This window comes from Anopheles merus, chromosome 2R, assembly GCF_017562075.2.
Source record: "Anopheles merus strain MAF chromosome 2R, AmerM5.1, whole genome shotgun sequence".
Lineage (NCBI taxonomy): Eukaryota > Metazoa > Arthropoda > Insecta > Diptera > Culicidae > Anopheles > Anopheles merus.
Genome location: NC_054082.1, coordinates 20829701 through 20849134, shown reverse-complemented (window position 1 = coordinate 20849134; position 19434 = coordinate 20829701). Strand labels below are relative to the sequence as shown.

At 47.8% G+C, this 19434-nt stretch overlaps 1 protein-coding gene across 3 annotated transcripts in view; it reads left to right on the top strand.

Moving 5' to 3' along the window:
* The window catches only part of LOC121587696 (ankyrin-3-like), a 40038-nt gene that overhangs the window by 18110 nt on the left and 2494 nt on the right, over nt 1-19434 (top strand). For 2 of the 3 annotated variants that reach the window (XM_041904728.1, XM_041904729.1), the window contains exons 3-9: nt 14124-14225; nt 15185-15637; nt 15748-16512; nt 16618-16821; nt 17999-18742; nt 18841-19021; nt 19118-19385. In XM_041904728.1, coding sequence (XP_041760662.1) covers nt 14124-14225; nt 15185-15637; nt 15748-16512; nt 16618-16821; nt 17999-18742; nt 18841-19021; nt 19118-19385 — 2717 coding nt within the window. Of the gene's footprint in view, nt 1-8800; nt 8910-9500; nt 10069-14123; nt 14226-15184; nt 15638-15747; nt 16513-16617; nt 16822-17998; nt 18743-18840; nt 19022-19117; nt 19386-19434 lie in introns of those variants that run through there. The other variant, XM_041904730.1, reaches the window with a different exon arrangement.

The window sequence follows — 19434 nt, the reverse complement described above, 5'->3', positions numbered from 1 at the left end:
ACAGTGACAATGTGAGTGTGGGTGTGGTTTTAATGCAGTGGCTTTTAGTTTAACTCCTGCAGAAAATGTGATGAGAGGGTGATTATAATAACTGTGAAGAGTACTGTACCGGGATCGTTTAGATCAGGCGACGGTAAAGTTCACCACACGGGTCAAATACGGCCCTCAAGTGTAGTTCAAACGATCCGGCGAGACTTTTTTTTACAGATTTTCGTTGATGTATTCGTAATGTGATATTTTAGACTAGTCATTACAGTCATTACAGTTGTTGAATTTTATATTTAAATAGTTTAAAATTTATAAGAGAACTTTGGAACTATATTTGGAATAAAATAATGGCCTACACACAAGAATGTTTAACATCCATCTATTATTACTAACTATAATCAGCATACTAATGCCACTAAGGGTAGAACAATCTTGCAGTAGTTTCATTGATGGTTGCTCAGAAACTAAAAACGAAAGCTTTTGGGTATGGCATAATATTTTGAAAAAAAAAAACAAAGAAAGTATTTTTAATTATTGAACAACAATGTTGAATTGAAATAGTCCAATTTTTGGGAGAGAATTAGTGATGGCAGAGGCAATCGCTGCGTTTTAATGATAGCATTTTGTTAACAAGATGTTGAAGAAGTTGTTATAATTTTTGTACTTTTTGAGATAAATTAAGATTTTCTTCACACCTAAATCTTCAATTTGTTTTAACTTTGCGTGACAAAGATTCGAAAGCATCATAAACACTGTAAACAAAAAGAATAAAAATATAAATATAATATAAACACAATATAAAAACCCCAATATACAATATGAAAAGTTGCCATCCCCTGGTTTACAAGAAAATAGTCAAGAATGTGTTTTCTCCCGCATGGTATTATTGATTACCGTTCAATCCACAGCAGTGTTTTCTTTGAGCGCGTGCTGAAAGGATTTGCCGTGTGTAAATGAACATAATCAACCCGTGAGGCATAATTGTAAATCGATCCGCTGTTTGCTTAAGTGTGAACCATAGGTTGGCAAACATTGTGCGAAGGTTTGCACACTACTGCTAATTAGTATGTTTAGTTAACATGCGGATGAAAGGCTGAACGCCTCCACAACGTGTTGAACAATTAGTGGCACCGTAGTGGTAGCAGTGCCGCTACCTACCAATAGATGGCGCCCGAACGTTCGTCGGTTATTTCGTTCGTCTCAAATTCAAAACTCACGCTGCCGAACAAGAAAATTGGTTTTAACTGCAAAGAAAATACATTAGTTTTAGCTGCACATCAAAACCAGCCCAGTTACATCATTCTAGCGCTGTAGAAATAACATTTTTTTCACCCAGCAAACAACTCAAGACGGCTGCACAAGCTAGCTCTTGCTGCCTTCGACGAGCTAGTTCCGCTTGCCGTGTTGCGCGTACTCGGAGCGTACTTTTGATTGCACATGCCACCCATTCATGCACGTCACTCAGCGGCCCGTAACGTTTGCACATCGTAATGAAGCTGCCATCCATTGTTTATGTACATTTATTTGTGGGTGTGTATGTTTATGTAGTGAGGAAAACTGATGCAAAGGATTGTTTTCTTGCCATACTCCAGCCCGCCGCGCACCCAAGTACAACTATGTAACCGATCATGGATCGATAGCACTGTTTCGCACGGTGCAGGCTGACGGTGCAGATTGTTCCGGCCTGCCCGTACACTGCCAAGCAAAGCGTTATCGAGAAGGATACGGTTTCTTTCTTGATTGATACTCTGATACGCCCTACAAACTGATGATTGAATCAGGGGATTGAGTTACCGCGTTGGAGGAGTTTGTTTTCATTTCTCGCAAGCAAACAACCGCGCACCGAGTCAGTGATGATGATCCGTGGTTAGTGGAGTTCCCGCACTCCGAGGGACAACCTCACGCGGGCCTGGTTGATGACGCGGTGACGGCCGATTTGTATCGTGCAATTTTTAGAGATGCACGAAAACGTCACACCCCTTCCCAGTCCTGCTGCTCATTCAGTCCGTTGTGAGCGGGTTTCTTTTCCTCCTCTGCTCGGTGCCAAAAATAGCGCAAAATTTAATTCGTGAATCGGTCGGTAGCACCATTGTGTGTGTGTGTATGTTCACGGGTAGAGAGGCGCACATCGCCCGGGTCAGTATGACGACCGTGTGACAGTGAGTAGTTTTCCCTCGTTTCGTCATCACGTTCCGTGTGTTCCGTTCGGGGCAATACTCGGTTTGTGCGCTGGGACAAGGGAACGGAGTGTGAAAGATTATTATGAAAAGCCGTTGCTAAATCAACAATCCCTACGGGCTGCTTGTTGCCGCAAGCGAGCGAGTGTATCTGGTGGCAAAAGAATGTCTATTTGCGAATGAGTGCTACGGCTAACATTGTTAGCGAAATATGCTGGAGGGCAAAAGCAAACAAAAGTGAATTGGATTGGCTCGATGATCGGCTTTTATTGGATTGTGTTCCGTTGACAGTTCTGGCGACAGTGTGTTGCGATGGATTGAACTCCGTTCTGAAGGCTGATGGACGGGTTGAACATAAATCTAGTCAAACTGTTAATGCAACATGCAAATCGGATGTTACCAGAACGAAACACGTTGAGCCAGGTGGACACTGTGTATGTAAAAGTGTAGCATCAAACAAACCCGTGTTCTGAATATAGCTCTGTGGCGTTCGAGCTAGACACAGGCTCTTTAAATATTAATGTTGATGCGGAGATGGTGGGATATTAATATTCTCAGCTTCTAAAAGCAACACAAAACCCTACGGACGAAACGCTTTAGTAAGAGCATAAAACAGCACAAGCTCTGGGCCCCGGTTCCGGTTGGGCCGGTTAAACAGAGCCACCTCTCAGACAGAAGGTACGATCACCTCACTCGACCCATAGTGCCACGCACAGGACCCTCCCAAAACACTTACCCTTTTATGGTTTTGTGCCAGCGGATGGGTTTTCTTCCTTCGATTCTTATCGGCGTCATCTTCTTGCGAGTGTTGTGAGTGTGCAACATATTTCTTCCCATCGTTCACGGGTCGAATCAGCTCACACCGAAGTGAAAGATCATCGCACAGTCTGTGCATTGCCTGTGAAGGTGCAGGCGAGTGTGCAGACAAACACAACATGATGGGCTTTTACATAAATGGTTCCATCCCGTCGTGGGTTAAACTGTTTATTGGTCTTTGACCTCGACATTGGCTCAGAGCGAAGGCGCATCATCTGCCTGCTTTCCACGTTGCTTTCGCTAGGAGGGAAAAGCTCGTTCTTTTCTTTTTTGGTCTTTTTTTGTGTACACATCATGCTGTCGTCTAGCCTTGCTGCCCGATTATTCGTCGGAACTAATTTGTAAGAAGTGTAGTAAAGTTCGCTTCTTTTTTTCCAACGAGCTGTGTCTGCGGGGCTCGTTAGACAGCGAAGTAAAAGTGATAAAAAGGATAAACGAGAGGAAGCACACAAACGCTACACTATCCACAACTCGGCCTCCGAATCCTTTCGGGCCGGTTACTAAGTGCATTTACGCGGTGCTGTGTAGGTGCGCTCGCTTTTAGTGGCCTGGCGTACGGAGGGATTGATATTTATGCGCGTTTGGGATGCTGTTGGGACAGTTGCAAAACGTAATTACAGCCAGCGCAGAGGTGTCACCGTAGGTGCTAGGGTGGTGGTTTTGTGTCCATCGTACCCAAACCTTCGCATCGTTGCCGTGGGTGATCATGGTGCCCGGAGTGATAACGATGCTGTGAAGATGGCTGGCGTATGGCTTGTGTGTGTGTGGTGGTGTGCTGTTTTTATGAGCCCGCTTTTCACCAGTGTGTTTGATGATGATGGACATTTTGACTTGTTTTAAGTGAGAATAATTGCTCGGTGAGTGAGGAGACAGGGATGGTGAAATGAAGAGAGGAAAGGCCGTTTAGTTTCCAGCACCTTGTTTATGTGTTTCTTAATTTGCTTAATGGTATAAGGCTTCAGTTTCCCGAGTTGCTTTTAGTATCACTTAAAGCGATTTCAGATACATTTAGCGCGTTCTTTTGATTTGGTCTAAAGAGGTATTTCCCAATGGTATTTCCCAGTACTTTGCACAAATTTTTGTGTCCAACTATTGAGGAATGGCAATAACAATGACTAAGAGAGTTTAATTTGATGGAAAATAATATAAATCCGTTGTGAAATTGTTGAAATACTCTTTCGCTAAATCAGTGCATTTGTATTTTTGTTTATTTTGAAATATAAATTCCAATAAAAATTTATTAGCCTTTAAGATAAAAATATACTTCAAATGTTTAGTTTACCAACCCAAATACAAAATAACACTAGACGGTGCACGCTATTTCCTAACCGCTAGAAAACGTGATCTTTCCGTAAACGATATTTGGCCGAGGATCACAACAAAGCCAGCAGCGTTTGCAAAACACACTCAGCCATGTTTCAAACGCCATGACGTCGATATTCGTGGTCGTCTGCCCAGGCCAGCGATTGCCAAACTACTGCTTGCGAGCCGCATACGACTCTTTGCTTGGTTTTTCTTTTTGGCATTTATGCTCTTGCTGTATCTCTTTGGCTTTTCACACGAAACTTTACAAACATTTTTGTAGAATTTAGCTCTTTCGCTCGCACAGATTACCGACCGCTGGTCTAGGCATTAGTGTAAAAAAGTAATAATAAATAGTGCAACGGATCGGTATCTACCGTAAAGCAATTACGAGCACCATCTTAACTTGAGGCGCGCACAGTTATTTATGGTTTTCCATCAGCCTTACCAATACGTTGGACCAATTTTCAATATTTCATTAGCTTCAAAGACCTGTTGCTCATCATTTTGAGAATATGGTCTCCCTCTCTGTCGCTCGCTCTCTTCTATTTTCCTTCGATTTGTACCGTTTTCACTGCAGTCCTAGCTATTTTTAGCTGTCTCTTACCGCCCCAGACCACTCTGGTCATCTGCTCAGACCTATTGCTCGTTGATGTCTAGGGTTCATTTCCGTACGGCGTTCCGAGGAAAAAGTGTTGTATATTTGTGTACGCAAAGCAAGTTGGCAAAATGTACATCAACGGCACGCCGCGGTATGATGAAAATCTTCGTCGCTTTACCGTCTATCTATCCCACCGATGAAAGAGAAAAATAGAGGGAGAGAGAGAGAGCGAGAAAGAGGGAGATAGATAAAGAGAAAGAGAGGGATAATGAAAGAACGTAATCTGCGTCCGGTGATTTGGTTTTATTTGGACTCGTGTAGCCATACACATCCATCCACGTACACACACATGGTTTTCATGAACTACTCTTTACGTTGGCGTTTCTGCACAACAAACACACGCATCATAGAACCGTGACACGGTCACGCCTTGGCATGCTGACGTTTTCCAACGATCGCGTATGGGAGGGCCGCACGATCGCCGTTCATCCGCCAGAGTGACACGCGGCCGAGACGTTTCATTCGCGAGTGGACAGCTGTAAGCAGTAGTGATTATTCGCGCCGTAACTGATTGAGTGTGAGCCCTTTCGTTTGTAGTGTGTGCATTAAACTGTACGTTACGTATCTTGGCTGGAACGGAAGGGACAAGCATGTGTCCTTGGGAGTGAAATTTGTCCTTCAATCTTTAACCGTGTGATTGTTACGCCAAAGTGCTTTAAGTCCCTCTTTAGGTGAGCTGTGTTTGAAGAGTGCGTCCTTTACTTGAAAGTGTTTTCAAACGGTGCCAGTGAAAGCTGTTGGTGTTAAAACTAAGTGGCCTACCAAGGATCAACCATCATGCTGACACTCAAGAAGCGCTTTCCATCACTACAAAGCCTTGGCGTAAGTTTCAGCGTTATTTTTATGAGTTGTATCTGCTTTATAATGTTCCCGCTACCACATCGAACCGATTTTGAACACGGCCTCACATTTCACCCAAGCACACATTTATTTGGGGGTTATTTATACGGGGTGGTACGCGAGCGGCCTAGCCTTGAGACAGGGAAGCAGGATACGAGATACGAGGTCGCGACGGGACGGGATTGGGATCATGTTTGGGGCGAGTTTTGCGTTTGTATTCACCCTGAAGTGCTATTTATGTTGCGCTTGACTTGGGTGGGAGCTCCTGCTGGGTGGCAAGCGCACAGCTCGAGTGTGCTTGCGCTTGAAAGCGTTGAAGGGGTAGGCCCTTCAACTACGAACTAGATTGAACGGAGGAAAGCCGGAACGGAAGGATGGACCGAGTGGAATGTTTAGAGAGAGTGTGTGTGTGTGTGTATGTGTGTCAAAAAGGTCAGCAGGGGGATTTTTGTTATTGCTATATCTAACCCATACCCAACAGGAATGCTTATCAGTGCAATCAAGATGGAAACAGGAATGCCGAATTTAGTATGATTGTTTCTTACAAGTGGCAAAATGCTTATATATACTGTGTTGTTTATTGAGTGAATGTTGATCAGCGCTTAAAAAAGGAAATTCAACGATTTTGTATGATATTGAAAAGTCGTCTTCAATTACAAGACGTTTTTCCAGATGATTTAGAGCCCATTTATTAATTTAGAATAAGGACAGCACGCTACAACCGTACTAGTAAACTATTTAGAAATTACCTACTGATATCTTAAACATTGCTTCAGTATATGCTTAAAGAAGAAACTCAAACACAAAATAATATAAAACACTAAATTCATCTTGTCTCTAAATCGAATGCTGTATCGTACGATTTTGGGGCTGAATGGCTGTCGCCCGTACGATGCCTTTAGTTTGCAAAATTATTTGCCACTCCATTATCGCTAACCTTACGCACACACTGCTGCTGGTGCTACTAGGATCTGGGCTGGGCGTAAATAATGATGCCAAACGCCGCTGGCCAATGCGTCTCCAGGGACCGTTCCTGACGAATATGCCTTGCGGGAGCGAAGGCCGCTTTCTCAGCTATTTTGTGCGGCGATGCTGATGATGTTTTGTGGCGCCAAGGGTACAGGATAGTGCCTTGTGGCAGTCGTATTTCATTGTATAAGAAGGCAGGCAAGAGGTCAAGGTTTTCATGCTCATTTTCGCAGATCTGTTTGTATGTGTTTGTTTGCGACTTTTGTGTGTGATATTTAACAGTGGGTGGGAACAAACAACAACTCTAAAATGAAGACAGTTTTGGCAAACGTTTTGGAATTGTTATGTTTTCTATTGTGATAGGATAGCAATCTGTTACGATCGATAAATATTTCTTCGGAATAGAGTATCATAAAGTAGGACATTTCGTATCATATGAAGTGATGATGATAAGGCCATTGATGATTAAGTACGAGCTTGGCAAATAATTTTCTGAGATTCAGCCCAAAAAATATAGTTCTCTGTATTTTAGGTTATTTGTAAAGATGCCATTGTCGGCAATTGTACAATTTATCTGAGTTATCAGTAAAGTGGGCTATATCTAGGTAATTTTGGCTATATTTTAAAACTTGGTTGTGAAATATTTTAATATTCAACGCATACTGATTTCTTTATGACGTAACAACCAGCCGATCTGTAATGGTTTCCAGAACATTATTCGTAGCGGATGAGTCAAACAGATGTTCAGGACTGGGGCCCTAGTGTTTATCATGCGTCATATAAAAAACATACCCTTGTTTTGCGAACAAATGATGTTAGCTGTAAAATTTTAACATTAAAAATGGGAGCCATGTAAACTTGTAATGAACGTTATTGCTCTTGGAATTAGCCCGTTTTTTCTAACGCTTGATCACACACCGATTTTACCATTCCACCGATACGAAATTAAAATCAATAGAACCAACACAAACAGCACCTCAATTAGCGTGTGCATCGAGTTAAGTACCTTCGTTAGTCAATGCCGCTGCTGCGTGCAGAGCAGAGAATGAGCGTGCAAAACAAATGAAGCACAGCACACACGCTGCACACGCGGATCGGAGTCCTGCGTTTTATTGTCCCGATTCGTGGACGAATGACGAATCAGACCAGCCACTTGCAAGTCCTTGCCCGAGCACCAACCACGGCTCCGGCAGTGCCGATGATGATGATGATGATGATGATGTCACCCCGGCATCGGCACTGCAGCACCACCCTTCTTGCAGTATGAATCGCACATTTTTGGTCATTACTTGCGCAGCACACACCCTCCCAATCCCCTCCTGTCTCACCCGTTTTACTGCCGCTGCGGTACGTTTCGCTTGTGGCTGCGTTTTTCGGATTTGCTGCGTGTGTGTGTGTGTTGCAAGAAAGGAACCGAGGGGGAGAAATAAAACAAAACAAAACACGAACCCCTAAATCACCGGCCCCGTGTTGACGACGGCCGATTAAGATGGGGTGCAAAAACAAAACCAAACACGCTCACCCGTGACCGACCGGGATGGGGATGTGAACACGCGCGTGAATGTGTGTATGAGCGTGTGAAATGCATAGTGCACCCCTACACAATGCACGGTTCGTCCCGCACCGTAAGCACGTGCGTCGGCCAGGATGCGCACTTGTGTCCGATTGCGAGAAGTCACTAGTGCGCGTGTAGTTGTGGGTTCGACCGTCCCGGGGGCGCAAAGTGTGCGGGCCTGTGTTTGTGATGCGTGTCAGCAATCTGTTTACGTTCTGTCAGGTGCAGAAAACGCCGGCCGCACAACAGCAGCTCGTGGGCGCGGGAACGGTGTCCTTCAAACTGCGGGTGAAAAGGGGTGTGTGTGTGTGTGTGTGCAAGTGTCATTTTCGAAGTTCGAACGCTCTTCGAAATAGGGGTGTGTGTGATGGTCTCCAGCGTCGCGTTCGAACATGGAGCCACCGGTCGGGCGCGCAGGCGCCTGGCCCCGGTACCTGTTCGTGTCCTTCGGGGTGGAGAAATGCTCGCTATATCCTGTGCTGCTCGGAAGGATTTTCATTCAGTCGAACAGTAACCGTCGGATAAGCGTGACCAAATTGTGTGAACTTAAGACAAACCCCTTTTTCTGAAACAGGAGATTCTTCTCCCCCTGTCCCTCAGTGTGTGTAGGCACTATAGGAAGTGTAGAGCGAAGAAGAGAGAGAGAGAGAGCGCGCAATAGAATAATAGAAAGAGCGTGATAGCTAGCGATAGTTCTGTTGCGCTCGCCCTTACTGCCGCAGCAGCACAACACTGCAAAGTAGCCAGCAGAAAGAGGAGGAAGAAGCATTAAAGGATAAGGATTTGTTCTGGCACTAAAACGGAAAGGTTTCTCTGCACATCCGGTGCAAAGAAAAGGAATTTGTTTCCGTTTTCTTTTCCTCCGAAAACCCGTGAGGAATTCCTTTTCTGCGGAACATTTTTTCTTTTTTTTTGCCAAGGCAAATCCTTTTTTTCCAGTGCAGATATCTCCTTCCTTGTCCTTCCTCCTTCCGCTTTACCAGTTTGGGACGAGCAAGCAAGCGGTGGTCCCGGGTGGTAGAGAGGGAAGAGTAGAGTGAAAATTTGCGGCCATTTTGATCGTGGCTGCTTCGGCAGACTGGCAGAAATTTTGTCTCTCGGCTCCGTGGTTGGAATTTTCATAGAATTTACTTAATATTCTAACAAAATTCTGTACTTTTTCTCCCATCCCTTGTGTTTGGTGCGGCTACAGTAGCTGTAGTTTAAGATAGCCATAGTGAAAAAAGAGAGAGAAAAAAATCAGTTGAAAAAGCAATCAGCTAGCGAAGCAGCACTCGCGTTTCTAGTGCAAGTCGTTTATTACCCAATTACACCACAGCAACCACAGCTTGCTCCACATTCCGGGCGTGCTGGACAGATTATGCAATCGGTCGAACCGTTGGTTTGCTTAGTGGTAGCAAGTTCAACAGTGGCACCCAGTACGGACTTACCGTAAGGGCCCGTTTGCGTACCTAGCAAGGGTATTTGCGTGACTGTGTGTGTGTGTGTGCGTGTGCGTGATTGTGTGCTCAAGCAGTGGCCAGTCCCGTACCCAACTGCCCCAGTGTCCCCAATCGGCACAGTAGGATTAATTCAAAGGAAACGGCCACCTTCGACCCGGGTGGACTCACTGGTTCGTGTACAGAAGGGGAGGGTGTGTATGCGGGAAAGGACACTGCACAGAGCACCGTGCAGCGACAAAGGTTTGCAAACCGCGGTTCTAGTTTAATTGCACGAACCGAGGGACCTGTTTTGCAATGGTCACCGAAAATGGGACACAGGTAAGTGGTCGCTTTCGGGCGAGGGAAGCTATTTTCTTCAAGTCTGGTATTTTCAGCCATTCCGTCCAGCAGCACAAAATATCCGTTTGATCGAAAGTATGCGGGGAAAAAGAATTGCAAGTAATAAGAAAAGCGCAAACAGAAGAAAGCGGAAAATTTTCTCCCAGGAATTAAGCCATCGATGCCGCAGAGCGATCGATATTCTGTCATGGTCGTTGTCGGCACGCGTTTCTGTGGTGGTAGTAGTGATGTATGTTTGTGTGTATGTTTATACGTACTGCTAGCGGGGATGGTGAGCGTACACACCTGCTAGAACGAGAAAGAGCGCAAGCTAGAGGGACTAAAGCAACGGAGAGATAGAGATGAGAGAGTCGAAGAAAAGCGAAAGAGACGACGAACCTGGGCAGGACAAAGATGCAGCATGCTCCTCCTGTGCAGAGCAAAAAGGATACCGGGGAAAAACCACATCTCGCACGGTGAAAAAAGGAACGCACGAGTCAGGGGTGGGCTGATGGTAGATTGCCCTTAGGGTGCCACCCTTTGGTAAATGTATGCGCGACGGCGGCATGACATGTTGTCCGGCACAACACCGCACACGGCTCTCTCCGTTCCGTCGTGCTGGACTTGCACAAACGTGGAACCACAGCCGCAGCGCATACCGGAAATAAATGGAGCAGCAGCAGCAGCGTTGCAAAAGCTAGCCAACAGTTTTCTGCTGGGCGGTGGAGTTTTGCTGTGTGCACAACTACCACCCTAGCGGTTGGTGCCGTACACACAAAACAGTCTGACCAGGACGACCGGAACTGGCACGCACACAGTGTCACACGTGACGGGGCCCAGGATACACACACACACCCATACATGCTTTCGTGGGATGGTTGTTGGGAGGAGAGGAGGGGGGTGAAGTTCCGTGTTGTGCCATTTAGAGCCAAACTCCAAAATGGCAGACTCTCGCGCGCATTGCACACGGAATGTCAAAACTTCAAGGACTTTTTCTTTGCTCCACAGTTCGTTCGGCCGACCAGAAGCCTTCGTTTGGGTATTTTGAGTAATTTAGTCAAAACCCTCTTCCGAAGCGCAACGTTTATTTGTAGGCCTGTGTTTGCCACACTCGCACGCTACCGGACTATCGATTATACGAATTCAAAGTGAGAGAAGAAAAAAAATCATGCAGCCTTTGCCCGATGACCCTAACCGTCTCAAATCTGTGAGGTTTTTTTCCCCTCAACGAATGAAAATGCGGGCAAGCAAAATGGACTCCAAAACTCGAAGCCTTTGCTACTGCAACCTTTCGGCAGGACATGTCGCTACAGCCCATCCATCACAAGGGTCCGTATGTGGGCGTGTGAGTGTATGTGAGCGGGTGTTGAAATTGCCCTCTAACGATATGGTAATTTGACATTCGCGCAATCGTTCGTCGTCGTCTAACCTTTGGTAACCGAGACACCGAACCCCGCTGGCAAGGTTTTTTCTGATGGAAGGCTTTGCGTATTGTTTGGGTTTCGAGCCCTCGCGCTGTTTGGGTGCGGTCGCTTTCATGGCCGGGCATGTCGACGGTGTTGCTACACCCCCCGGTGTAAAGATGGTGCCGAGCATGTATTACCTAATGGAGCGTAATTCCTCGGCTTTGTTGCAATCAATAACCCTGTAATTGATGGCAGTTATAGTTGGTGTGACATTTGGAGGATACAAGTGTTGGGGACAAGTGACTTTAGTTTTGCTGTTGCCGAGGTTTATTGAGATAAAACAAAATGATGAAAATCGATATTTGTCCTTTCGTTAAACTGCTACAAGGACATTTGGAGCTCGCGGGTATGGATAATGGTTTCATGATTGTTCGGGAACTGTCATAATGCTCGTACCGTTTTTGTCAAGAGAAACGTTGTACCTTAATTCAAATAGTACACAAACTATAATAGTTTAGAATAATATAACATCCGAATAACACATCTCAATTGTACAGGCATAATTGAGCCATAGTAGTTCAGCAAATGTATCTAGGAGATCTCAATACAACGTTCCTCACGATAATAATTTGAAGTACAATAAAAAATCATAAGACTCCGCTTCAAGCATCCGTGATGCACTGAAAGCACCATTTCTGGTACTGCTACTTTTCGTCCCGAGGCGATTTGTCGTCCAAACTTTTCCAAAAGAGGTACTTTTTTGCGTGCAGAAACTTTGTTGTGAGATTGCCCGAAGCAGATCAATCTAACAAATGCATTCTTCCGTTGGAGTTTGTCCAGAAAATGCATTTGTATGTATTAATCAGCAGATACTGTTGTTTCAAACAAACAGCACCAAAGGACGGAAAAAATGCCAGTTGAATCTGAATGCTCAATAAAAACACACACAAAAACATTGTCAAACAACTGCCATTCCATTTGTTCATTAGCTTTTTGGAGAATATTTTGGCCAAGTGCCAAACGACTATAGTTTCGACTAACTTCAATTCGAATGCCCTTTTTTCCTAATAAAAAAGTGCACACGTAATTTGGCTCATTTGTCAGTGTGCTGCGTTTGTGCTGCTGGCCACACCAACAACTTGCTCGCCAATGAGTAATGTTTCAAGCTGCAAGAGATGCGAGAAAAAGACTAGGTGAAAAACGTGAGCCGTGGATAGCAAATGTCCTCCAAATCCTTGCCAAGTAGTGTTCCCGTATGGTCATGCTTCATTTATTTTTTTTTCGGGAGGATCAATAGTGTGTGCCCCTTAGCTACTTTGCCACTTTTATGTGTCGCAATAAAGATGTGATCCTGCTGACACAGCTGCTGGGCTGTGCGGGGTGCCATACAGTATGATTCCATGTTCCGTGTACGAATGACCTTTGGCAGCTTGGTTGCTTGGTCGGGGTGTTAGTTATCATACGAAATGAAGTTGCGTAGTGGTGCTGCTGGCTCATAGTTGGATCTCGGTCGGAAATCCGGTCCACTCGGGTCGACTCCGTCACGTCAGACACGTTCGCCTTAAGGTGAGCTGCAGGATTTCCTGCTCGAGACAGCCTGGCGGCGGGCTAGCACGGTCGATGATAGCGGCTTCCGTGCAAACGTAACATGTGTGCTGGCATGATGTAATGGTAATGTGTGGACCCTCTTCCCGCCAATCCAGCCATTCTCCTAACGACCACAACACTGGATGACGCAGGTCCTTCCATGGCGTCCGATTGAACGAAGCGCAATCTTAGGACGCGTTAGAGCCAAGCGCAATAGAGCAATGTATGCCCCGGGGCAGATTTAGTTATGGTTGCTCTCTTTTTATCGTATTTTTTCTGAGCCTGCCAAAATCTTCGAGCGAATAGAGCGAAGGCAATTTGGTAGGCTCGCTGTGCCGGTGGTACGTAGATCCACACGAAGCAGCAAGAAAAAAAAAAAGGTTAAGGTATATACTGCATTATGACATCGGGGCAACGGATCGATTCCGTGTGCCTTTTTGGTATGCGAGAAAAGGCCCGCTCCGCCAGTGTGCGGGCACGAGAGTGTGTGTGGGCACCAGTAAGCCACCAGCCACCGCAGTCGACGGCACATCTCGGACGTGCCACGGTGTTCCATTCGCTGGCTGGAAGCCGTTGGAGATTGATGAATACGTCGAGCATCTTAAGCAAGTTTGTGTTCGTGTGTGAGTGAGTGTGTTTGTGTGAGCACTAGAGGACATTTGCAGGGCCTGGCTGGTTGCAGGTTCCATCAGTTCGCTGAAAGCGTTGCGTGAAGTAAGGTGAAATGATTGCGAATCCAGCGCATTGAGTGTGTTGAGCCGTACGCAAATAATTCGTCAAGGAGTTGAAAGTGTTTTACAGTAATTTCATCTTATTTCGTAATTATGACGGTAAATGTTTTAGCTTAAACAAGTTTCTAAGCATGGTGCAAATGGATAAAGGACGAACATGTTCACTGTAGCTGGTGGGATTTCACAACTGCGATTAACATCAAGTTAAAAATAAGGCACTATCAGCAGTTAATGCTAGTGAACATGGAGCAAATCTTCAGTTTTCAGATGCACTAAGCACTACTGTACTGTGATTTTAACTGTGTTTTTTTTGCATTCTTGTTCATTGCAGTCTGATGGAAACACATCGTTCTTGCGCGCTGCAAGAGCAGGCAACCTGGAGAAAGTGTTGGAACACTTAAAAAATAATATTGATATTAATACTTGCAATGCGGTAAGTACAACCTCATAAGTAAAGGGCTACAATTTCTTCAACTGTTGTGAAATAGGACCGCAGTGCTTCGGTCCTGTCCGCTCCCTGCAGCACCCTTCAACTATCTCGTACGTGCTCTAAGGAACTAGCATTCCTCAAAGCGCAATGTAGCTGCAGTGAATAACAACAAGAAAGAAGACAAGGACTTGAGTTGTATCTATTGTGCAAAACTGGTGTAAAACGATGTGTCGCCCTTTCCCGCAAGATGTCGCCACCGAGCTTAGTTTTTCGGCAATGAATTTCGACACCCGTCAGCTGGCGCTTGGTGCGCATGCCCCTGGCGGAAACGCCGTTCGCTCGTGCTGCTCGAGGGGAAAGTGACAGTTAAGATTCGCGTTTTTTCGAACAACATCGTAGTGCGCAAGGGCAGCGTTTTGCCGTTTCGGGTTGGTCCTGCGTATGGTTGCTGCGGACCGTTTGCCAAATCGCCGGGCGGACGGACGGTGGCCGATAAATGCTAGACGCGCGAAGCCGACTAGCAGCGTTGTCGGATGGTGTGGTAGTAGTGTGCGCGTGTGTTAGGTTATGGTTCAATGTTGAGTTCTCGTTGTGAAAGTGAAAGTCGTCGGGGGCAACAAGGCGGGCGCTGTGTGTAGTGTGAGCGGACTGTGATTGCGGTGGATGGTGCCGGCGACGGGTTTCGTTTTATTTAGAATCAACAACTTGCCTACTTATGCGCAGGGATTGTTTTAGAGATTTTTTTTTGTCGTCGTCTACTACACGCGAACAGTGTGAACAATTGTGAGTGTGTCCGTGTGCGGGTGCTTTTATATGCGATATGTTGGAGGGGTGTTTGGAAATAGAAAGTGCTTTGACGTTGCTTTGCCGTGCTGTGTTTAATTTCATTTCATCATGTGGTGTTTTTCTTATTTTGTTTTGTCTTTTCATACATTTAATGCACACACACTCACCTACAATAGAATGGCTTGAACGCGCTGCATCTTGCGTCGAAGGATGGGCACGTTGCCGTGGTGACGGAACTGTTGGCCCGCGGGGCCACGGTCGATGCCGCCACGAAGAAGGGCAACACTGCGCTGCACATCGCTTCGCTCGCCGGCCAGGAGGACGTGGTGAAGCTGCTGATCAAGCACAACGCTTCGGTGAACGTGCAGTCGCAGAATGGCTTCACGCCGCTGTACATGGCAGCGCAGGAAAACCACGACTCGGTCGTCCGGCTGCTCCTGTCGAACGGTGCCAACCAGAGCCTGGCAACCGAGGACGGCTTCACGCCGCTGGCCGTCGCCATGCAGCAGGGGCACGATAAGGTGGTGGCCGTGCTGCTGGAAAGCGACACCAGGGGCAAGGTGCGCCTGCCCGCGCTGCACATTGCCGCGAAGAAGGACGACGTGAAGGCGGCAACATTGCTACTAGAGGTATGTGGCGCCCTTCCTTTAATTTGCTGGGGTTTGTGTGGAGGGTTTTTTATGGCATGAAACTCATAACACATATTTCCTTATCTCTCTCTCTCTTTCACTCTCTCCAGAATGATCATAACCCCGACGTAACGTCCAAGTCAGGCTTTACGCCACTGCACATCGCGTCGCACTACGGCAACGAGGCGATGGCCAATCTGCTCATCCAGAAGGGGGCGGATGTGAACTACGCCGCCAAGCATAACATTAGCCCGCTGCACGTCGCCGCCAAGTGGGGCAAAACCAACATGGTCGCGCTGCTGCTCGAGAAGGGCGCCAGCATCGAGAGCAAGACGCGCGACGGCCTGACGCCGCTGCACTGTGCCGCCCGGTCCGGGCACGAGCAGGTGGTCGACATGCTGCTCGAGCGGGGCGCCCCGATCAGCTCGAAGACGAAGAACGGCCTGGCGCCGCTGCACATGGCCGCCCAGGGGGAGCACGTGGACGCGGCCCGCATCCTGCTGTACCACCGGGCGCCCGTCGACGAGGTGACGGTCGACTATCTGACCGCCCTGCACGTCGCCGCCCACTGCGGGCACGTGCGCGTGGCCAAGCTGCTGCTCGATCGGAACGCGGACGCGAACGCGCGCGCCCTGAACGGGTTCACGCCGCTCCACATTGCGTGCAAGAAGAACCGCATCAAGGTGGTGGAGCTGCTGCTGAAGCACGGCGCGAGCATTAGCGCCACGACCGAGAGCGGGCTGACGCCGCTGCACGTCGCCTCGTTCATGGGCTGCATGAACATCGTCATCTATCTGCTGCAGCACGACGCCAGCCCGGACGTGCCGACGGTGCGCGGCGAAACGCCGTTGCATCTTGCGGCCAGAGCCAATCAGGTGGGTAGCGGCGCCCGTATCGTTGCGCTGGATGCGATCACTAACCGGCGGTGAATGTTTGCATTCTTTTCTTCCGCTTCGTTCCGTGCATTTTTTTTTTTGCAGACCGACATTATTCGCATTTTGCTGCGCAACGGTGCGCAGGTGGATGCGCGCGCCCGCGAACAGCAAACGCCGCTGCACATTGCGTCGCGCCTCGGCAACGTCGACATCGTGATGCTGCTGCTCCAGCACGGTGCCCAGGTCGATGCGGTCACCAAGGATATGTACACGGCACTGCACATCGCGGCAAAGGAGGGCCAGGATGAGGTAAAGAATCTCGTTGCTAAAAAGCTCATGGACCACATTGACACGGTGTATCTGATGCAGCTGTTCTGGATACGGCATCAGGAGTATTTCATTTAGGAAGGGGGGTTTTCTATAGGAAGGAAATGAGGGTGAACTAATCGACAGAGACACAGCAAGGCGAGGGACAGAGGGTGAGGGTGAGCCATGCCATGCCAAGATGGTGCTAGGGGGAATGTCATACAGGGAAGTACTGTGGGTTCGTGTATTACAGAACTAGAAGCTAGAAGCTTTAAACGACATATCACATTAAGGTGCTAGCAATGGTGTGTACAGGTAGCAGAGCAATAGTGTTGGTGAGGCTTGCAACGGTGCTTGACCACTTTACATATCGACCGAACCGAATCGCACAACGACCGCGCTAAGCGAGGTACTAAACGACGAACGGCGCACAGGCGCAGTAGTGTCTTCATTATTTGTTTTATGTTTAAGATTATTATTATTATTATTATTATTATTATTATTATTATTATTTAATTATGATTATTTTAACAGTTTTGGAATAAAGCTAAGATGGTAGGGTTGATTTTTTTCCACCGACGGGGGAACAAGTAGCGCTAGTAGCTTCCCGTACGTGGAAACAGCCGAACCATCAAGCGCCATCGTACTTCCATTATTATTTCTTTATTTCCTTTATGTCGAGAGTATTGACGCTTCAGGCGACCGTAAAGAAAGGTTTCGTTTGATGGCAAAGATGAAATGATAGTCAGTGCAGACGCAGGTTTGTTGTTTGTGTGCAGGCAGGTATAGCGAGTGTAGTGTTATGTTTGAAGTTTGATTTTACTTATTCCTTTCCTGATATTTTTTTCCGTTTGAGTTACTGAGTTTCGGTATGAGTTTGTTGGTTAACTGTTTGCGTAACAACGTTTTGTTTGTTTTCAAAATAACCGCTTGACTTTCGAATGCTGTGCCCGATGTGTTTTGCCATTGTTTTTTTTTTAAACGATTTTTACATCGGTTCCACTACTACTACTGCTACTACCGTACCAACCGTGCCCACGGTTCAATGCTGAACGCGAATCAGTTCGGTGGGCGATGGTGTATTTTTTCCAGTTAGTTTGTGTTAGTTTACTAACCCCTAATCACTCAAAATGTTCTCTCCCCCTCCCCTTCCCATCCCCCCCCCCCCTTCTGTCAACAGGTTGCTGCCGTTTTGCTGAACAACGGGGCCCAGATCGATGCGACCACCAAGAAGGGCTTCACGCCGCTGCACCTGACCGCCAAGTACGGCCACATGAAGGTGGCCGAGCTGCTGCTGGAGAAGAGCGCACCGGTGGATGCGCAGGGCAAGAACGGCGTCACGCCGCTGCACGTCGCCAGCCACTACGACCACCAGAACGTGGCCATGCTGCTGCTGGAGAAGGGGGCGAGCCCGCACGCCACCGCCAAGAACGGGCACACGCCGCTGCACATTGCGGCGCGCAAGAACCAGATCGACATCGCCAACACGCTGCTGAAGTACGAGGCGCAGGCGAATGCGGAGAGCAAGGCCGGCTTCACGCCGCTGCACCTGAGCGCCCAGGAGGGCCACACCGAGATGTCCGGGCTGCTGCTGGAGAGCAAGGCCAACCCGGACCACCAGGCGCGCAACGGGCTGACGCCGATGCATCTGTGCGCGCAGGAGGACCGGGTCAGCGTGGCCCAGGTGCTGGTCAAGCACGGTGCGAACCTGCAGGCCGCCACCAAGGCGGGCTACACGCCGCTGCACGTCGCGTCCCACTTCGGGCAGGCGAACATGGTGCGCTACCTGATCGAGCAGCAGGTCGATGTGAACGCTTCCACCGGCATCGGCTACACGCCACTGCATCAAGCTTCGCAGCAAGGACACTGCCACATTGTTAACATTTTGCTGGAGAGCAACGCTGACCCTAACGCTATTACAAATGTAAGTCGGGGCACGGGGGGGCCCAGCACTGCTTGAATAATGCGGGTAATGGTGTTTTTTTTGTTTTGTTTCTTCTCCTGCTCCAACTGCCGTCACAGAATGGACAAACATCGCTGAAGATTGCACAAAAGCTGGGCTACATTAGTGTGCTCGATTCGCTGAAATCGGTGACGGACGCGAAGGCCACGCCTGATCAGCCGCCATCGGAGGAGAAGTATCGCGTCGTCGCGCCGGAAGCGATGCACGAAACATTTATGTCCGATTCCGAAGAGGAAGGAGGTTCGTCGCTTGACCGCTGAGCTAGCATAAAGTCTCATCAGCGTGCAACAAAGCCTCACCATTCGCTTCTATTTTTTGCGCCCCGTTTTTTTGCAGGTGAAGATACAGTGCTGTCTGATCAACCGTACCGCTACCTGACGGTCGATGAGATGAAGTCCCTCGGGGACGACTCGCTGCCGATCGATGTGACGCGCGACGAGCGAATGGACTCTAACAAGATGGTGCAGAGTACCGATTCGCACCAGTTCCCGCCCACGGCGCTGGAGGATTCGATCAGCCCGCAGCACGCGTCGATGGTACAGTCCGGCATCTCGGCGACCGATTTCACCGACAACATCAACATTGAGCGCCATTCGCACGTAGGGTAAGCACTAGGGGAGGGACGAGTCGGTTGCACACTACTAACACCTGCT